The 16,806-nt window shown below is 36.5% G+C and overlaps 1 protein-coding gene across 2 annotated transcripts in view; it reads right to left on the reverse strand.

Moving 5' to 3' along the window:
* Nucleotides 1-16,806, reverse strand: part of CD2AP (CD2 associated protein) — a 103,750-nt gene that overhangs the window by 39,815 nt on the left and 47,129 nt on the right. For both annotated transcript variants that reach the window (XM_082663959.1, XM_082663958.1), the window contains exon 5: nt 13,703-13,823. In XM_082663959.1, the coding sequence (XP_082520085.1) occupies nt 13,703-13,823 (121 nt within the window). The remainder of the gene's footprint in view (nt 1-13,702; nt 13,824-16,806) is intronic.

The raw sequence follows: 16,806 nt of genomic DNA on the forward strand, positions 1-16,806 counted from the left end.
TAGAGGAAATGGTTTCAGTTTTTTCAGTTTTTCACCATTGAGAACGATGCTGGCTGTGGGTCTGTCATATATGGCCTTTATTATGTTGAGGTAGGTTCCCTCTATGCCTACTTTCTGGAGAGTTTTTATCATAAATGGGTATTGAATTCTGTCAAAAGCTTTTACTGAATCTATTAGATTATCATATGATTTTTCTCCTTCAATTTGTTTATATGGTGTATCACATCGATTGATTTGCCTATATTGAAGAATCCTTGCATTCCTGGGATAAACCCCACTTGATCATGGTGTATGATCCTTTTAATGTGCTGTTGGATTCTGTTTGCTAGTATTTTGTTGAGGATTTTTGCACCTATGTTCATCAGAGATATTGACCTGTAGTCTTCTTTTTTTGTGACATCTTTGTCTGGTTTTGGTATCAGGGTGATGGTGGCCTCGTATAATGAGTTTGGGAGTGTTCCTCCCTCTACTATATTTTGGAAGAGTTTGAGAAGGATAGGTGTTAGCTCTTCGCTAAATGTTTGATAGAATTCACCTGTGAAGCCATCTTGTCCTGAGTTTTTGTTTGTTGGAAGATTTTTAATCACAGTTTCAATTTCAGTGCTTGTGATTGGTCTGTTTATATTTTCTATTTCTTCCTGATTCAGGCTCGGAAGGTTGTGCTTTTCTAAGAATTTGTCCATTTCTTCCAGGTTGTCCATTTTATTAGCATATAATTGCTTGTAGTAATCTCTCATTATCCTTTGTATTTCTGCAGTGTCAGTTGTTACTTCTCCTTTTCCATTTCTAATTCTAGTGATTTGACTCTTCTCGCTTTTTTTCTTGGTGAATCTGGCTAATGGTTTATCAATTTTGTTTATCTTCTCAAAGAATTAGCTTTTAGTTTTATTGATCTGTGCTACTGTTTCCTTCATTTCTTTTTCATTTATTTCTGATCTGATCTTTATGATTTCTTTCCTTCCTCAACTTTGGGGATTTTTGGTTCTTCTTTCTCTAATTGCTTTAGGTGTAAGGTTAGGTTATTTATTTGAGATGTTCCTTGTTTCTTGAGGTAGGATTGTACTGCTGTAAACTTCCCTCATAGAACTGCTTTTGCTGCATCCCACAGGTTTTGGGTCATCGTGTTTTCACTGTCATTTGTTTCTAGGTATTTTTTGATTTCTTCAGTGATCTCTTGGTTATTTAGTAGTGTATTGTTTAGCCTCCATGTGTTTGTATTTTTTACAGATTTTTTTCCCATAATTGGTATGTAGTCTCATAGCATTGTGGTCGGAAAGGATACTTGATACGATTTCAATTTTCTTAAATTTACCAAGGCTTGATTTGTGACCCATGATATGATCTATCCTGGACAATGTTCCATGAGCACTTGAGAAGAAAGTGTATTCTGTTGTTTTTGGATGGAATATCGTATAAATATCAATTAAGCCCATTTGTTTAATGTGTCTTTTAAAGCTTGTGTTTCCTTATTTATTTTCATTTTGGCTGATCTGTCCATTGGTGAAAGTGGGGTGTTAAAGTCCCCTACTATGATTGTGTTACTGTCGATTTTCCCTTTTATGGCTGTTAGCATTTGCCTTACGTATTGAGGTGCTCCTATTTGGGTACATCAGTATTTACAATTGTTATATCTTCTTCTTGGATTGACCCCTTGATCATTAGGTAGTGTCCTTCTTTGTCTCTTGTAATAGTCTTTATTTTAAAGTCTATTTTGTGTGATATGAGAATTGCTACTCCAGCTTTCTTTTGATTTCCATTTGCATGGAATATCTTTTTCCATCCTCTCACTTTCAGTCTTTATGCGTCCCTAGGTCTGAAGTGGGTCTCTTGTAGACAGCAGTTGTATGGGTCTTGTTTTTGTATATATTTAAGGTAATTATCAATATATATGTTCCTATGACCATTTTCTTAATTGTTTTGGGTTTTTTTTTTTTTTTTTTTGCGGTACGTGGGCCTCTCACCACTGTGGCCTCTCCCGCTGCGGAGCACAGGCTCCGGACACGCAGGCTCAGCGGCCATGGCTCACGGGCCTAGCCACTCCGCGGCATGTGGGATCCTCCTGGACTGGGTCACGAACCCACGTCCCCTGCATCGGCAGGCGGACTCTCAAGCACTGCACCACCAGGGAAGCCCTGGGTTTGTTTTTGTAGGTCTTTTCCTTCTCTTGTGTTTCCTGCCTAGAGAAGTTCCTTTACCGTTTGTTGTAAAGCTGGTTTGGTGGTACTGAATTCTCTTAACTTTTGCTTATCTGTAAATTTCTCCATTGAATCTGAACAAGATCTTTGCTGGGTAGAGTAATCTTGGTTGTAGGTTTTTCCCTTTCATCATTTTAAATATGTCCTGCCACTCCCTTCTGGCTTGCAGAGTTTCTGCTGAAAGATCAGCTGTTAACCTTATGGGGATTCCCTTGTATGCTATTTGTTGCTTTTCCCTTGCTGCTTTTAATATTTTTTCTTTGCATTTAATTTTTGATAGTTTGATTACTATGTGTCTCAGCATGTTTCTCTTTGGGTTTATCCTGTATGGTACTCTCTGTGCTTCCTGGACTTGACTATTTCCCTTCCCACGTTAGGGAAGTTTTCGACTATAATCCCTTCAAATATTTTCTGAGACCGTTTTTTTTCTCTTATTCTTCTGGGACCCCTAAAATTCAAATGTTGGTGCATTTAATGTTTTCCCAGAGGTCTCTGAAACTATCCTCAATTCTTTTCATTCTTTTTTTATTTATTCTGCTCCCTGGCTGTTATTTCTACCATTTTATCTTCCAGCTCACTTATCCTTTCTTCTGCTTCAATTATTCTGCTATTGATTACTTCTAGAGTATTTTTAATTTCAGTAATTGTGTTGTTCACCACTGTTTGCTCTTTAGTTCTTCTAGATCCTCGTTAAATGTTTCTTGTATTTTCTCCATTCTCTTTCTGAGATTTTAGATCACCTTTACTCTCATTACTCTGAATTCTTTTTCAGGTAGGTTGCCTATTTTGTCTTCATTTATTTGGTCTTGTAGATTTTTATGTTGCTCCTTTGTCTGTAACATTTTTTTTTTGTCGTTTCTTTTTTTTTTTTGATGGGTGGTGCTATATTCCTGTCTTACTGGTTGTTTGGCCTGAGACATCCAGCACTGGAGTTTGCAGGCAGTAAGATAGAGCTGGGTCTTGGTGCTGAGATGAGGACTTCTGGGAGACCTCACTCTAATTGGTATTCCCTGGGATCTAAGGTTCTCTGTTAGTCCAGTGGTTTGGACTCGGAGCTCCCACCACAGGAGCTTGGGCCCGACCTCTGGCCTGGGAACCAAGATCCTGCACGCTTCATTGTGTCGTTAAAAAAAAAAAAAAAAGGAAGAAAGAAAAAAAGGAGCAGTACGATATCAAAGAATAAAAAACAATAAAATAGAAAGGTAAAAAGTATATTAGGAAAAATAAAACTATAATTGAAACAACTGCAACAAGGTAAAATAAAACCACAGCAGAAAAAAGAAAAAAAGGGGGTGGGGAGGGGAGAACAAGCCAAAAGGAGAGATCACCAGTCACTGGGGTTTCCTCCCATACCCTTAGGTGTCTGTGGTCTACCACGGGTGCCTGGTAGGTGCCCTAGTTGTGAGGAGACACGAATTCCGCGTCCTCCTAGTATGCCATCTTGACTACACCTCCTGTGTGAAGATTTTTGATAATCAATTCAATTATGAATCAGCAGATGATTCTAAGGTGCAATTATCAGTTTGAGTATTTGATTATAGCCATAAAATAAACAGTTTCTTTTAGATTTAGTGATTCTAAACTTTACTACAGTCACTAAAGCATGTATCATTAAAATAAATGCATAGATATTTCAATTATCTAGTACTAATGGATAGGCTAATTGCTTTTGAACTCTACAGTTAAACCTTCTCGATCCATAGCTCACCTCTTCCACTGTATATGCCCAGTTTCTTCACCTGCAAAATGGGATACTTCATAGGATTGCTTTGAGAATTAAATCAGTTGATTTCTGTAAAGCACTTAAAACAGTGCCTGGCTCAGGGCCTATTACTTTTAACAAGTTTAAAGATGTATTATTGAAAACTATTCAAGTGGGAAAGAACATGATCACATAGAAGGAGCAAAAAATAAAAGGGCAACATAGACACTAGAAGGAAGAAAGCAGAGGGTCGGGGGAGAAGGCAGGGACAAAGGAGGAGAAAAGAACAAAAGAATGGAGAGAAAGGGTAAACAGAAGGTCTCATAATCAGACAAAACAGAAATCTTACCCTATAAGGTATTTCTAATATTTTTATGCCCATGTTTTATCCATCAGAGATTGTCCTTGCATTGCTAAGCTTTAAAAAAAATTATATTTGCATCTTATGTATGGCACTGTCAGTCATAAAACGTAACAGCAAATCTTCCTATTAAACCTAAAACTCTCCCTTCCTCCCTTTCTCATGAAATCTCTACAGCAAAAACTACTTGATGACTTGCACCTCCATATAAAATGACTTAAAACCACCAAGAGCCCCAAAATACAACTACTTTTTGAAAAAACAAACAAACAAGAATCATTATGTGAACTGCACTGAGTGCTAAAGAAAAATAATATAAAGTAAGAAACCTGATGAAAATACAAAGCACTTAATGGAAGCAATCCAAGTTCACTATTAAAGTGAATGGGTCTTACATTAAGGTAAAACATGTAAACCAAGTAGAAGAACTTGGAATCTACTTTAGTTGCTGGCATAAATTCCCCCTCTTTTTACTCCAGAGAAGAATATCTTTCACCATCATTCAAAGATTTTTATGATACTCCTGCATTTCCTAAGAAAATGTTGTGTTTGTGTGTTATGGACTTAAAATCTGTATTCCTTAGTTCCTAAAAAGAATCATTTAGAAAGAGCATCTGGCTCTAACAACAACTTGTAAAGACTCATATAACATATTACCAGTAAAAGCACTGAAGCCCCAGAACATTCTTCCTTACAAAGCTGCTCACCAGGAGAAGGAGTGCAAGGTGAAAGCTAATGTGAGATTAGACACCAAAGTAAATTGTGCACCATCTTAACTCCTGGAGACTAGGCTGCAGATCACCAAATTTCTATCCACCACCTTTAGCACACCCAGGGTCCATCACCATTCTACAAGGATCCTGTGCCCCACTAGCAATAAGCATCATCTTCCTTTTCAGAGCCTGAATAATGAAATGAAACCTCAGATTGACTCCTCCGAAGAGAATGAACATAAGACACGAGAACTCCTAAAGAACAATCTACCAGAGTTTCTTAAACATTTTGTGCAATGTATCCCTCTAGTAGCCCGGTAAAGCCCAGAGGTATACATGGCTCAAAACATTTAACAATCCCTGTTGGGACCTTTTTAGTCTTCTCAAAATTCTGACCTCTTCACTCTGCACCTCATTCTTCGCTTCTCTCCTTTCTTATAGAAGAAATTAAAAGTCAGATTATCTCGCCCTCAGCTTCTGGGCACTAACTCTGAAGTACCTCCAATAAATTGAAACTAATCATGATACCTATAATGTAAATCTCATTTCCTCCCACCTCCTGAGTAAATCCTGTTCTGCTGATAAGTCCCATTCTTCTGAATTTGCATCTTCAGCTTCTCCCCCTCTACTTGTCCTCTGCCATTAGCATTTGAAAATGATCAAGACTTTTCCTTCTTAAGAAAAGAAGGAAAACATTCTGGAGTATATGTTGCTACACTGCTTTACACTTACCAATCACCTCTCTTCACTGCTTTTGTCGAGGTCATTAATGATTTCTTCAACCCTAAATCAGGATTACATTTTATTTCTTACCTTACTTATCTTATTTAACCTTGCAGCAGCATCTGACACTACTGTCCATGTCCTCCCTGAAACACTCCCTTCCCATGATGACCACTCACTCACAGGTTGCCTCCTGGCTCTCTCTCTGTGCCTTCTTGGTCTTCTTTTCAGTTACTCTGTCTTGGCCTAGACCATAAATGTTGCTACGCAGGATTCTATCTTAGGCTGTATTCCTTTTTCACCCTAGACATCCTCCCTAGGTAATCTCATCCAACTCCATGGTTTCTTGTATCACCTAACATACTTTCAAGCCTCAATTTTGGACATCCACCCCAAATTTCTTTTCAAGGTTTCAGACACACACATACAACTGACTACCAGATATCTTCACTTGGATGCCCTGACACCCCCACAGGACTCAAAGTCAACATCTCCAAAAGTGAATTCATCATCTTCTCCCAAAAATTATCCCTTCTCTGCAAATGACATCATCTACCCAGCTTACTGACCAAAGATCTGGTAGCCTCGACTCTTCTTTCTCAGTTATTCCCCATCATCCCATCATCACAAGGTGCAGTTCTTTATACAGCCTATTTAGCACAGGAATGCTACCCGTGTTTCTCCATTCACATGATCACTTCTCTAGTTTAGGTTAATACTATTTTTACCTAAATTATCAAAACATTCTCAACTGGTCTCGCTACCCCAATCTTATTCTCCTCCAATCCACTCTTGACACTGCAACCAAACCACTCTATCTAACAGGTAATCTGGGGCTTCCCTGGTGGCACAGTGGTTGAGAATCCGCCTGCCAGTGCAGGGGACATGGGTTTGAGCCCTGGTCCGGGAAGATGCCACATGCTGCAGAGCAACTAAGCCTGTGCGCCACAACTACTGAGTCTGCGCTCCAGAGCCCACGAGTCACAACTACTGAGCCCACATGTCTAGAGCCCATGCTCCACAAAAAAAGAAGCCACCGCAATGAGAAGCCCGCCCACTGCAACGAAGAGTAGCCCCCGCTCGCCACAACTAGAGAAAAGCCCATGCGCAGCAACAAAGACCCAAAGCAGCCAAAAAATAAATAAAATAAATTTATATAAATAAAGTAATCTGATCATTTCTCTCCCCTCTAAGGCTTCTCTGTGACTTGACTACCAGTCCTGTAATGCCTTCTTAAGCCTGACCCAACAATTTCTCTAGCCTCAAAACTTACCACATCCAACTATACACTCTATAATCCCTCTGAATTGAATCTCTTTCAGGATCTTGAAACTGCTCTGCTCATTCTTTACCCTCTGCCACAAACCTGCCTAGGGATCTCGTACCCATTCTGAGATGTCAATCTTTAACTTCCTATGGGGCGCATTCCCTTATATCCTTCTCAGTCTGAGTTAGCTCTTTACACATCTATAGCACCCTGAATCTTCCTGCCACAAATATTTCTCATGCTGAATTATAATCACTTGTCTAATATTCTTTTCTTTCTCCATGGACCAAAAGCTTCAAATATGGGGAATAATCATGACTATGTTGCTCATCATTGTATTCCCATAAACATGCACAATATGCTCAACAATAAGCACTCAATATACTGAATGAACAAACATACGAATGTTGAACTAACTAAATAATAGTATTTATATTTAGAATTTCACTTCAACTTTTAAATTTCAGATCTGGGAATGCACTGAGTCCATGGGAAATGCCATCGAACCCACATATTACTGCTCATATTTCTCACAGGGGTGAAAGTACATGAAAAGACAGTTCTATAGGCATGACTGACATGCAAACACATGAGCTAAAACAGTGAGAATTACCTAACAGCCTCACCCCCATATGTTAAATAAAATAGTAAAGTAAAAAGATCCGAAGAAGAGAATTCCAGTTGTGATTTTACCACTTGGTGGTTAAATAATCTGAGTTATAATTCCTTCACCTTTAAAGTGGAGGTGACGCTAACTTCAAAAATTATGAGGATTTAACATGACAAAGTATTTGAAAAGTTCTCTGTACACCTCAAACCACTATGCATTCATTCATCCACTGAGCAACACTGCGACACTGTTTTAGAAACTAGGTATGCAGCAGTGAACAAAACAAAATCTATATTCTACTATGGGGGTAGACAGACAATAAGAAAATAAATAAGAAATAATAACAAATGTATCAAAGAAGATAAGGGAATTAAAGAATGGAAGATAGAAGCTTTTTGCTGTTTTATACAGAGCTATTAGGAAAGGCCTCACTGAAAAGGTGATTTCTGAGGAGAATCCTGAAATCAAACTGAAAGCCATTAAGGATATCTCAAAGAACATTCAGGGCAAATGTATACAGCAAGTACAAAGGCTGTGAGACAGAAATGTTCCTGACATCTTTAAAAACAGTAAGAAGACTAATGAGAACAAAGGGGATGGTTAAGTAGGAGATAAAGTCAGAGAGGCGGGGGGGGAGACATTTGGTGGTGCCAGGTCTTGGAGGGTTCTATAGCCAATTTAAGAAGACTTTGGCTTTTACTCTAAGTAAAATGGACAGCAACTGGAAGGTAAGCACTTTAACATTCAGTAGGGAGGTAATGGCAAATAACAGACTATTGCAATTATACAGGAAAAGGTAACTTACACCAGGGTAGCAGCTGTTGAGGTGGTAAAAGAAAACAGATTCTGTACATTTCTTTAGTAGGTGACACAGTCTGTTACTGAATCAAGTATAGAGTGTGGTATTACGAAGAGTAAAAGGTGAATCCAATTCTTTGGTCTAAGTAAAAGAAGGATGGAGTTGCCATTAGCTCAGATGAAGAAGACTGTACAGAAGAAGATCAGTTTTGACCATCTTAGTTCAAGATGCCTGTTTAGACATCAAACTGGAAATTTTTTTTTAAAATAAATTTATTTATTTATTTTTGGCCACGTTGGGTCTTCGTTGCTGTGAGCAGGTTTCTCTGTTTGCGGTAAGCGGGGGCTACTCTTTGATGTGGTGTGCGGGCTTCTAATTGTGGTGGCTTCTCTTTGTTGCGGAGCACAGGCTCTGGCGCACAGGCTTTAGTAGTTGTGGCACGTGGGCTCAGTAGTTGTGGCGCACTGGCTTTGTTGCTCCATGGCATGTGGGATCTTCCCGGACCAGGGCTTGAACCCGTGTCCCCCGCATTGGCAGGCGGATTCTTAACCACTGCACCACCACGGAAGTCCAAAAATGGAGATTTTTATAGGCTTAATGTGGGGAGAAGACTTAACAAGGGATAAAATACCAGTAGATATAGTCACTGGCTTTATTAAAAAGAAGGAAAACTGAAAGCAAGTCCTACTTAGGAAATAAGTGGAATCTGAAAGGTGACAAAAAGACACTCTAAACAAGAAAGGCTAAGAATATTTAACAAAATTAAAGGGCAGTCATTTCATTATAAAAACAGAAACATCACACTTCCCTAGAGAAGCAAAGCTTTTCCTGAAATTGACTACTAAAAAGATACTAATCTTGAGATTTTATATAGAAACCACTGAGTAACAGAATAGATTATAAGTTTACCACATTCCTAAATATAATAGGGGCTTTTTTTTTATAGCTTTTATACCACCGTTCTTCAATGAAAACTGAGGGCATAAAAATAAATTACCCTAAGGCTCAGGTAATACTGTCAACCTACTGCCTAGAGTCAGAATTACCTTCTTAGCAGTAATAGCTAGAATTTAACTGGTCAAACCATGAACATCATCCTATATACTTCAGTTTATTTATTAAAAGAAGAGAAGAGCTCTACTAAATGTAAAGGAGTGTAAGAAGAAACTATGTAAAATAAACAAATGCAGTGGATATGGCATTCTAATACTATAAGCAAAAAACAAATTAAAAAATTTATTATGTACAGTTGGTAATTCTTATAACAGTTACCAGAAACATACACCATTTTACTGACTAAAAAAGACTATCAAAACACCAGTTATACATAGAAGATGTTATATTTTGTTAGGACACAGGAATAGTGGACATGAATTCTCTAAGTCATAATGCATAAGATATCAAACTCTTACATTAAAACTTAAAGGACTCTATGCCTTTACCACTAAAGTTCTTAAGACCTTATAAAGTACTCACTTCCTGGCATTTACATCAATATGCAAAAACTTTCTGCCTAAAAATTAGAGTTAAAAAAAAAAAGGAATTACAGTGTACTTCAACCACTGACTTCCCACCCCATAATCACAAAGCTCCACATTTAGAATGCACTGCTATTGGAAAGGGGTTAAGCAAGCAAGGAAGTACATTTTTAACAGATATGATTCTGCAAGGTTACTAAAATTCAAAGAAGGCTGAATGCTGCAAGGAATGCCCAAAGTTTTATAATTATGAAAGTAATGAACTACATCCAAATTTAAATTTGTCTTTTGCTAGTGGTTCCATATGGACTTTAAATTTTGTACATAGTTTAAGGGCTCAGTTTACAAGGCATCATAAAGATGACAGAAATGTCCTGTACATTTATTGTGGTAGTGGTTTTCATGGATGTATACAGTTGTCAAAATCATCAAATTGTATATTTTACATATACACAGTTTACTGTATGTAAATTGTATTTCCAATAAGGTTAATTTTTTTAAATGTCACAGAAACTAGTTTGAAGGCTCTCTCACTGGCCAAACCTGGCAGTATCAAAATAAATAATAATGGCAATAATAGATTAATACCTAGTGAATAAAAAAGAAACAACTGATGAGTCCACGCTGATTTAAAAAAAAAAAACAACTGGGGAGAAAGCAAAATTCTTCTCTATAGAAGAATGTCAAATAATAAACAGATGGGATGATGGAATTAGAAAATCATCATTTTGCAACTATCACAGTAAAAACTGATTCAGGCAAAATTTATCTGTGGATGCTTTAACTGCTGAGTGAAAGTCTGATGAGGAATAAGATATTTACATAGTCTCAAAGTACCTCCCCACAAGACACTTATCAATTAGAAGGAAAAAAACAGTAAACTTACAGTAGCAGCACAGCTTTAACCAAGTAATCAAATTTAACATCACCAGTAATAAAAGACACAAAGCACATGTGTCCTCCATACAATACAATGAGACATCATCATTCTGTAGCCCTATCAATAAAAATATAACCTGAAACTCCAAACTGGAATCCATTATACAAAATAACTAGCCTAAACTCTTTAAAAATGTCAAGGTCAAGAAAAACAGAGAAAGGTTGGGGATCTATTCTAAACAAAAGAAACTTAAATAAATTTTCTGCATGGTCTTGTCCAGGAGAAAAAAATAGCTATGTAAAGTATACTAGAACAATTAAGAATTCTGTATATGGACTGTGAATTAAACAGTATTGGTAACATTAAATATCTTGATTTTGATAACTGTACTGTAGTTATAAGAGACTGCCCTTGTTCTTAGGAAATACACACTGAAGTACTTAAAGGTAAAGGGAAAAAAGACCCCCAGATTTTTTTTTTTTTTTTTTTTTTTTTTTTTTTTTTTGCGGTACGCGGGCCTCTCACTGTTGTGGCCTCTCCCATTGCGGAGCACAGGCTCCGGACGCGCAGGCTCAGCGGCCATGGCTCACGGGCCCAGCCGCTCCGCGGCATGTGGGATCTTCCCGGACCGGGGCACGAACCCGTGTCCCCTGCATCAGCAGGCGGACTCCCAACCACTGCGCCACCAGGGAAGCCCTCCCCCCAGATTTTTAAATAGAAATTTAGTAATAAATTAGCAAATGAGGCAAAATGTTAACAATTGGTGGTGAATATGGATAAAGGGTACTATGGGACCTCTCTATTTTTGCAATGTTGCTCCAAGTTAAAAAAAAAGTTTCAAAAAAAAAAAAATCACTGTACTGCAGTTTAAAGGATGGACCCATAAAGTGAGAGGTAGTGAGCAAAAGTACACAGGAATGAGATCAGAAACAGAAAATTCTTAGAAGTCTTGAGTCTTCTAAGAATATGTATGTAGAGTAATATTAAGTGGTAATTTCTAAAAGTTTTAGGTTTCTCTGTTACAGAACGAGAGGGTGGTACTAGGACTTTGTAGCTCTAAACCTAGATGTCTGTGAGCTTGCTCTATCATTTCATGCCCTATTCTACCATTTCATTACCTGACTTTTTTCAAAGCTCAACACTTTCTTGAGAAGAAGGAGAAAAAAACTGCATAAATCTTTCATGTGCAAACAAACCATAATTATGGATGAGGATAAAAATTTCAGAGAACTTTCTTTATAAGGTTTAAAATGGTAGAACTAAAAATGCATCACAGAAACTTCAGGAATTATCTCAACAATGATTTCTAGATACCTTTTATAAATTATGTTTACTATTACCATCTATTAAATGTAAAATGATTTAATTTTTTTCTCTAAAATTTATTCCCTCACCATTGAGGACAGTGAGGCTTACAAATTGCATTTGCTACACATAACAACCTTATAATGCTTTCCTACTTAATTTCAAAATATTGAAGGCACTGACAAAAAGAAGCAAAAGAAACTAGGTTCAAAACAATCTGCAATGTTACAAGCATTATGCTTAGAAACTATCTTGCTAGTTCACAGAACAGTCCTCTTAGATAAAAATTATTATTCCCATTTTGCACACTAAGAAACTACAGTTAAGCAAAGATGACCAAACCACACTCCATGCCATCATGGAGCCCAACATCCTAGATAGATTAAAAAACAGAAGTGTCCACTGGAATGCAGTATGAAGTACTAGGTACAGAAACAGTCTGGACAACCTTAAGACTTCATCTCATTGTTTTGAATGATATATAGTTGCTATGGTCTGCAAATTTGTGTCCCTGCAAAATTCCTATGTTGAAATCCTAACCCCACAAATTAAGACGTGGGGCTTTTGAGAGGTGATTAGGTCATGAGGGCAGGACCCTCAGGAATGGGATTCGTGCCTTACAAAAGAGGCTCCAGAGAGATCCCTTGCCTCTTCCACCATGTGAGGACAAAGTGAGAAGTCACCAACCATGCATCAGGAAGAGGGCCTCACTAGAACTCAACTATGCTGGCTCGCCTTGATCTTGGACTTCCCAGCCTCCAGAACTGTGAGAAATAAATTTCTGTTGTTTATGCTACCCAGTCTGTGGTGTTTTGTTATAGCCGCCCTAATGGACTAAAACAATAGTCTTCATATCTTGACATTACACTGTCTTTGAAAAAAAAGGCAATACTGGCAACCTTAAGGTTGTATGTCTATATCTCAATATCTGAATCTATCTAACCATTATAAAACTGCCAAATAATACTAGTTAATGCAAGTACAAAACCCTGAACATTCTCATTACACATACTTTTCCATAAAGAAAAAGATCTACTTATCCCTACACTATCACTTATGAATTTAGTTTCTCTTAAAAAAAAAAAAATTCTCCTAAATCCCACAGCAATTCACAGACGTAAAAAAAATTAAATCTAGCTTTGGGATAAAATCTTTTTCAATCGTACTTTTGAACAGTGAACAAATTTAAGATTAATTTATAGGTGAGTCTCTAAATGACAGAGATCACAAAATAATTTAAATGACATTCTGGCTGCACATGGAAAACAAAATCTATTATGTGAATATAGAAAATAACCAGAGGAAGATTTTTTTTAAACTTCTACTATTTCTGAAGTAGTTCAGCCATTTGCAAACTCTGGGCAAAATTGTATATAAGTAGGTCTTAAGTGGAAAGAAATCAGATAACATAAGTAGTATTGTTTCATAATAAGGGTACTATACGTTTACTTCAGGTTGAAGCAGACATTGGAAGGAAAAATAGTAAATTCTTTGCCTAGATATTTAGGCAAATACTCACTTTAAGTCCCTGTCATAAAGTGCTTTTTTAAGGTAGATAAGATAAAGCTCTTAGTTCAAAAGTAAGACTAGAGTTTTAAAAAATACAAAATAAACACTAGATAAAATATAAAGTTTATTTAAATCTATTCAAAGTTTCTAAATAGTCTACCTGAATCATCCCGGGCTTCATGAGCTTCACCATCATCTGTTACCTCTAACTCTTTCACAAAATTTGAGGGAAACAGTCCCAACTTGTTGTTCAGGGTTCCACTCCACCAGCCTTCTTCTACCTGAAAGAGTTCACAACTCAAAGATAATAAAAATTTCTCTTAAGTTTTCACTTCCCCCACAGAAAAACTGAGCTATAGAAGTGAATGAGCACAAAGTTAGTGATGCAAAATAATCCCTTTAAATCTACAAGAAAACACAAAGGGAAAAAATATATTTTGAGTAGATTAAATCTGTGTGGATTGGATTAATCATATATGGGATTAATCATATATCAATAGCACTTTGCAACACTTAACAACGAGAATTTATGATCAACTGTAATCTATGAAGCAAGTAATTTTCATGAAAGTATCAGATAACCAAGAATAATGTATTAACAGCAACAAGAAGATAGCTCTCTTCTAAACACTATGGAGCCTCTGTCTGTAGTTATGACATACATTATTTAAGCATTTGAAAATTTCTGATTTGGAAAAAGTTTTATGAATATAAGAATATAACTTCCTAAATGGCACAAAAAATTACTAAGTAATTTATCTATTTTACTTGAACAGTGAGTCTTAACCCAAGTATGAAAAAGAATCACTTATTTTTAAAAGTCCAGATGCCAGGCTCAACTGAACACTCCCAACCCCAACCAGAAATATTCTCAGGAACGAAACTCCTTAGAGAAATGTTTACATTCACAAATAATGAGGCTTATTATTATTTAATAATAATAAGTTATGAAGTTATTTAATAATATTAATAATTTTAAAAATGTATAATTTCTTCTAAGGATGCTAAGAGGTCTTAAGTAAAAATAATTTTTTAAAGAGTAAACTATTTACTATCAAAATTTACTTGACAGCAGTACATGCAATATCATAGCTAGAAAAGGTTCTTTTTTCTGTTTAAAATATTAAAAAAAATTTTTTCATCTCATCACAGTTACAAAGGAAAATTTAATAAGTTATTCATCCAACAGGCACTATGTACAAGTCATGGTGTTAACTGATAGGAAAATATTCAAATTTGCACATGAGAAATCTCTGTCCTTGAATAAAACAATCTAAAGAAGAAAACAAACAATGAGCAGATAGTTACAATACAATGTGAGAGGTGTTATAGCAAAAGTGTGAACAAAATGCTGTAGGAGCACAAAGGAAAGGCATATACGAATCAAAAAACGCTCCCCTAAAAGCAAACGGCAAAAGAGCTGGACAGTTAAGGCTAAATGAGAGTTTACCAGACACAAAGCATGTGAAAAATGTGATACCATAAAAATAAAGGACTTATTAATGGAATATATAGCTGAAATACGAGGTGCCTAGAATACATGCTATTTAAGAGAGAAATATAAGGCGGTAAATATGAAGAGTTTAGAATTTTTAGCAGACTTAAGGAGGCACCAAAGGATTGAGAGTTCTTCAAACCAGGTGTGATGGAAATACGTAGAACAAACTGGAACGGGTACAACTAAGGGAACATCATCAAACTGTTAACTATACCTGAAATCCCAAATTGACAGCAATTGGGTAGTTAGGGTAAATAACTCTATAAAATTCCTATTAATTAAGGAATTCTTAAAAGGCAGGGTAGTATAGTGGTAAAGAGCACCGACTCAAAAACAAATTGTGTGGGTTCAGATTCTGGTGCTCTGCACGCCAGGCATATGAACTTGCACAAAAATACCTGAAACAAGATCACCTAACCCACATGCTCATCTACACGTAATCTTGACAGTCCTCCCACTGATTAAGTGGCAGGCTTTGTCCCCACTCCCTTCAATCTTGCTGGCTTATGACTTTCTTGTAACCAACAGAATGTGGTGAAAGTGATACTATCACTTTCAAGGTTGGATTATAAAAGGCTATCACTGTGTTCACTGAAATGCTTACACTTAGAGCCCTCAACTGCCATGTAATAAGTCCTCCTATCCTGAGACACCTGAGAGCCCAATACAGTGAGAAAGCCAAGCCAAATGGAGAGGCTACATAATGGCTTTCCATAGGGAGTCCTGGTCTTTGAGGCTTCTAGACACTAGACATGTCAGTGAAGGAGCCTTCCTATGATTCTACCAGTACCCAACTTTGAACCTTTCCAATTGAGGCCCCCAGACACCACAGAACAGAGACAAGCCATTCCTCTGTGCCCTATCTGAATTCTGGACCCACACAACTAACAAACCTAATGAAACAGTTGTTTTCTGCCACAAAATTTGGAATGGTGTGTCATGCAGCAACAGTAGATAAGCCAATCACTTATCTCTGTGATTCAATCTCGTTTGTAAAATAGGGGTAAAAATTCCTATCTCCTTAGGTTGTTTAGAAACTTAAAGGAAATAATAAGTGTGAAACACTTAGAATGGTGCTTCAGACATAACAGAGGCTCGATAAACACTATTATTATTGCCACCTGGTAGAAATAAACCAGAACTGCCTTTTGTCTAAACACATTGGAGTTTAACATAACAAGTGATAAATTACATATTAGCACACAAAATCAATCTCAGTGGCAATACATGATATCAAAACATATACTTTGAAAACGGCATCTTTAGCTGCTAAATAAAACTTTAATATTTCTTTAATGGTAAAAGCAGAGATATGAAAGGTTATTTTTTTTAATATTTTAAAATCTCATTCTAAGATACTAAGATGAGGGAAAGTGCTTTTGGGTTAATATTTGAATGTGATAATTCAAACAAGACAAAACTTTTTAAAACATTCTGCTTTCGTATACCTTTGCTATGCAAAAGGTAAAAAATCCTTCTATTTTTATGGCTTGTACCTAAAGTGAATTAAGAATCAAAGAAAAGGTTTATATTCTTAGCTACTTAGATTATATTAACTTGAGCTAAAAAAAGCTTATTTTATTCTTAAAGTCAACAGATACAAATTCAGTACACAAATACAGGCATAGCAAGGATGAATAAAGCTTTATTTCTACAGATAAGACAGCCTTACTTTAAGTCATTAAAGATCCATTTTAAAGTCTGTATCCTAAAATTAAAAAAAAAATGAAACTGGAAAAATAAATTTAACAAATGAATATTCTTAC

Source organism: Grampus griseus, assembly GCF_964374135.1.
Source record: "Grampus griseus genome assembly, chromosome: 10".
Classification (NCBI taxonomy): domain Eukaryota; kingdom Metazoa; phylum Chordata; class Mammalia; order Artiodactyla; family Delphinidae; genus Grampus; species Grampus griseus.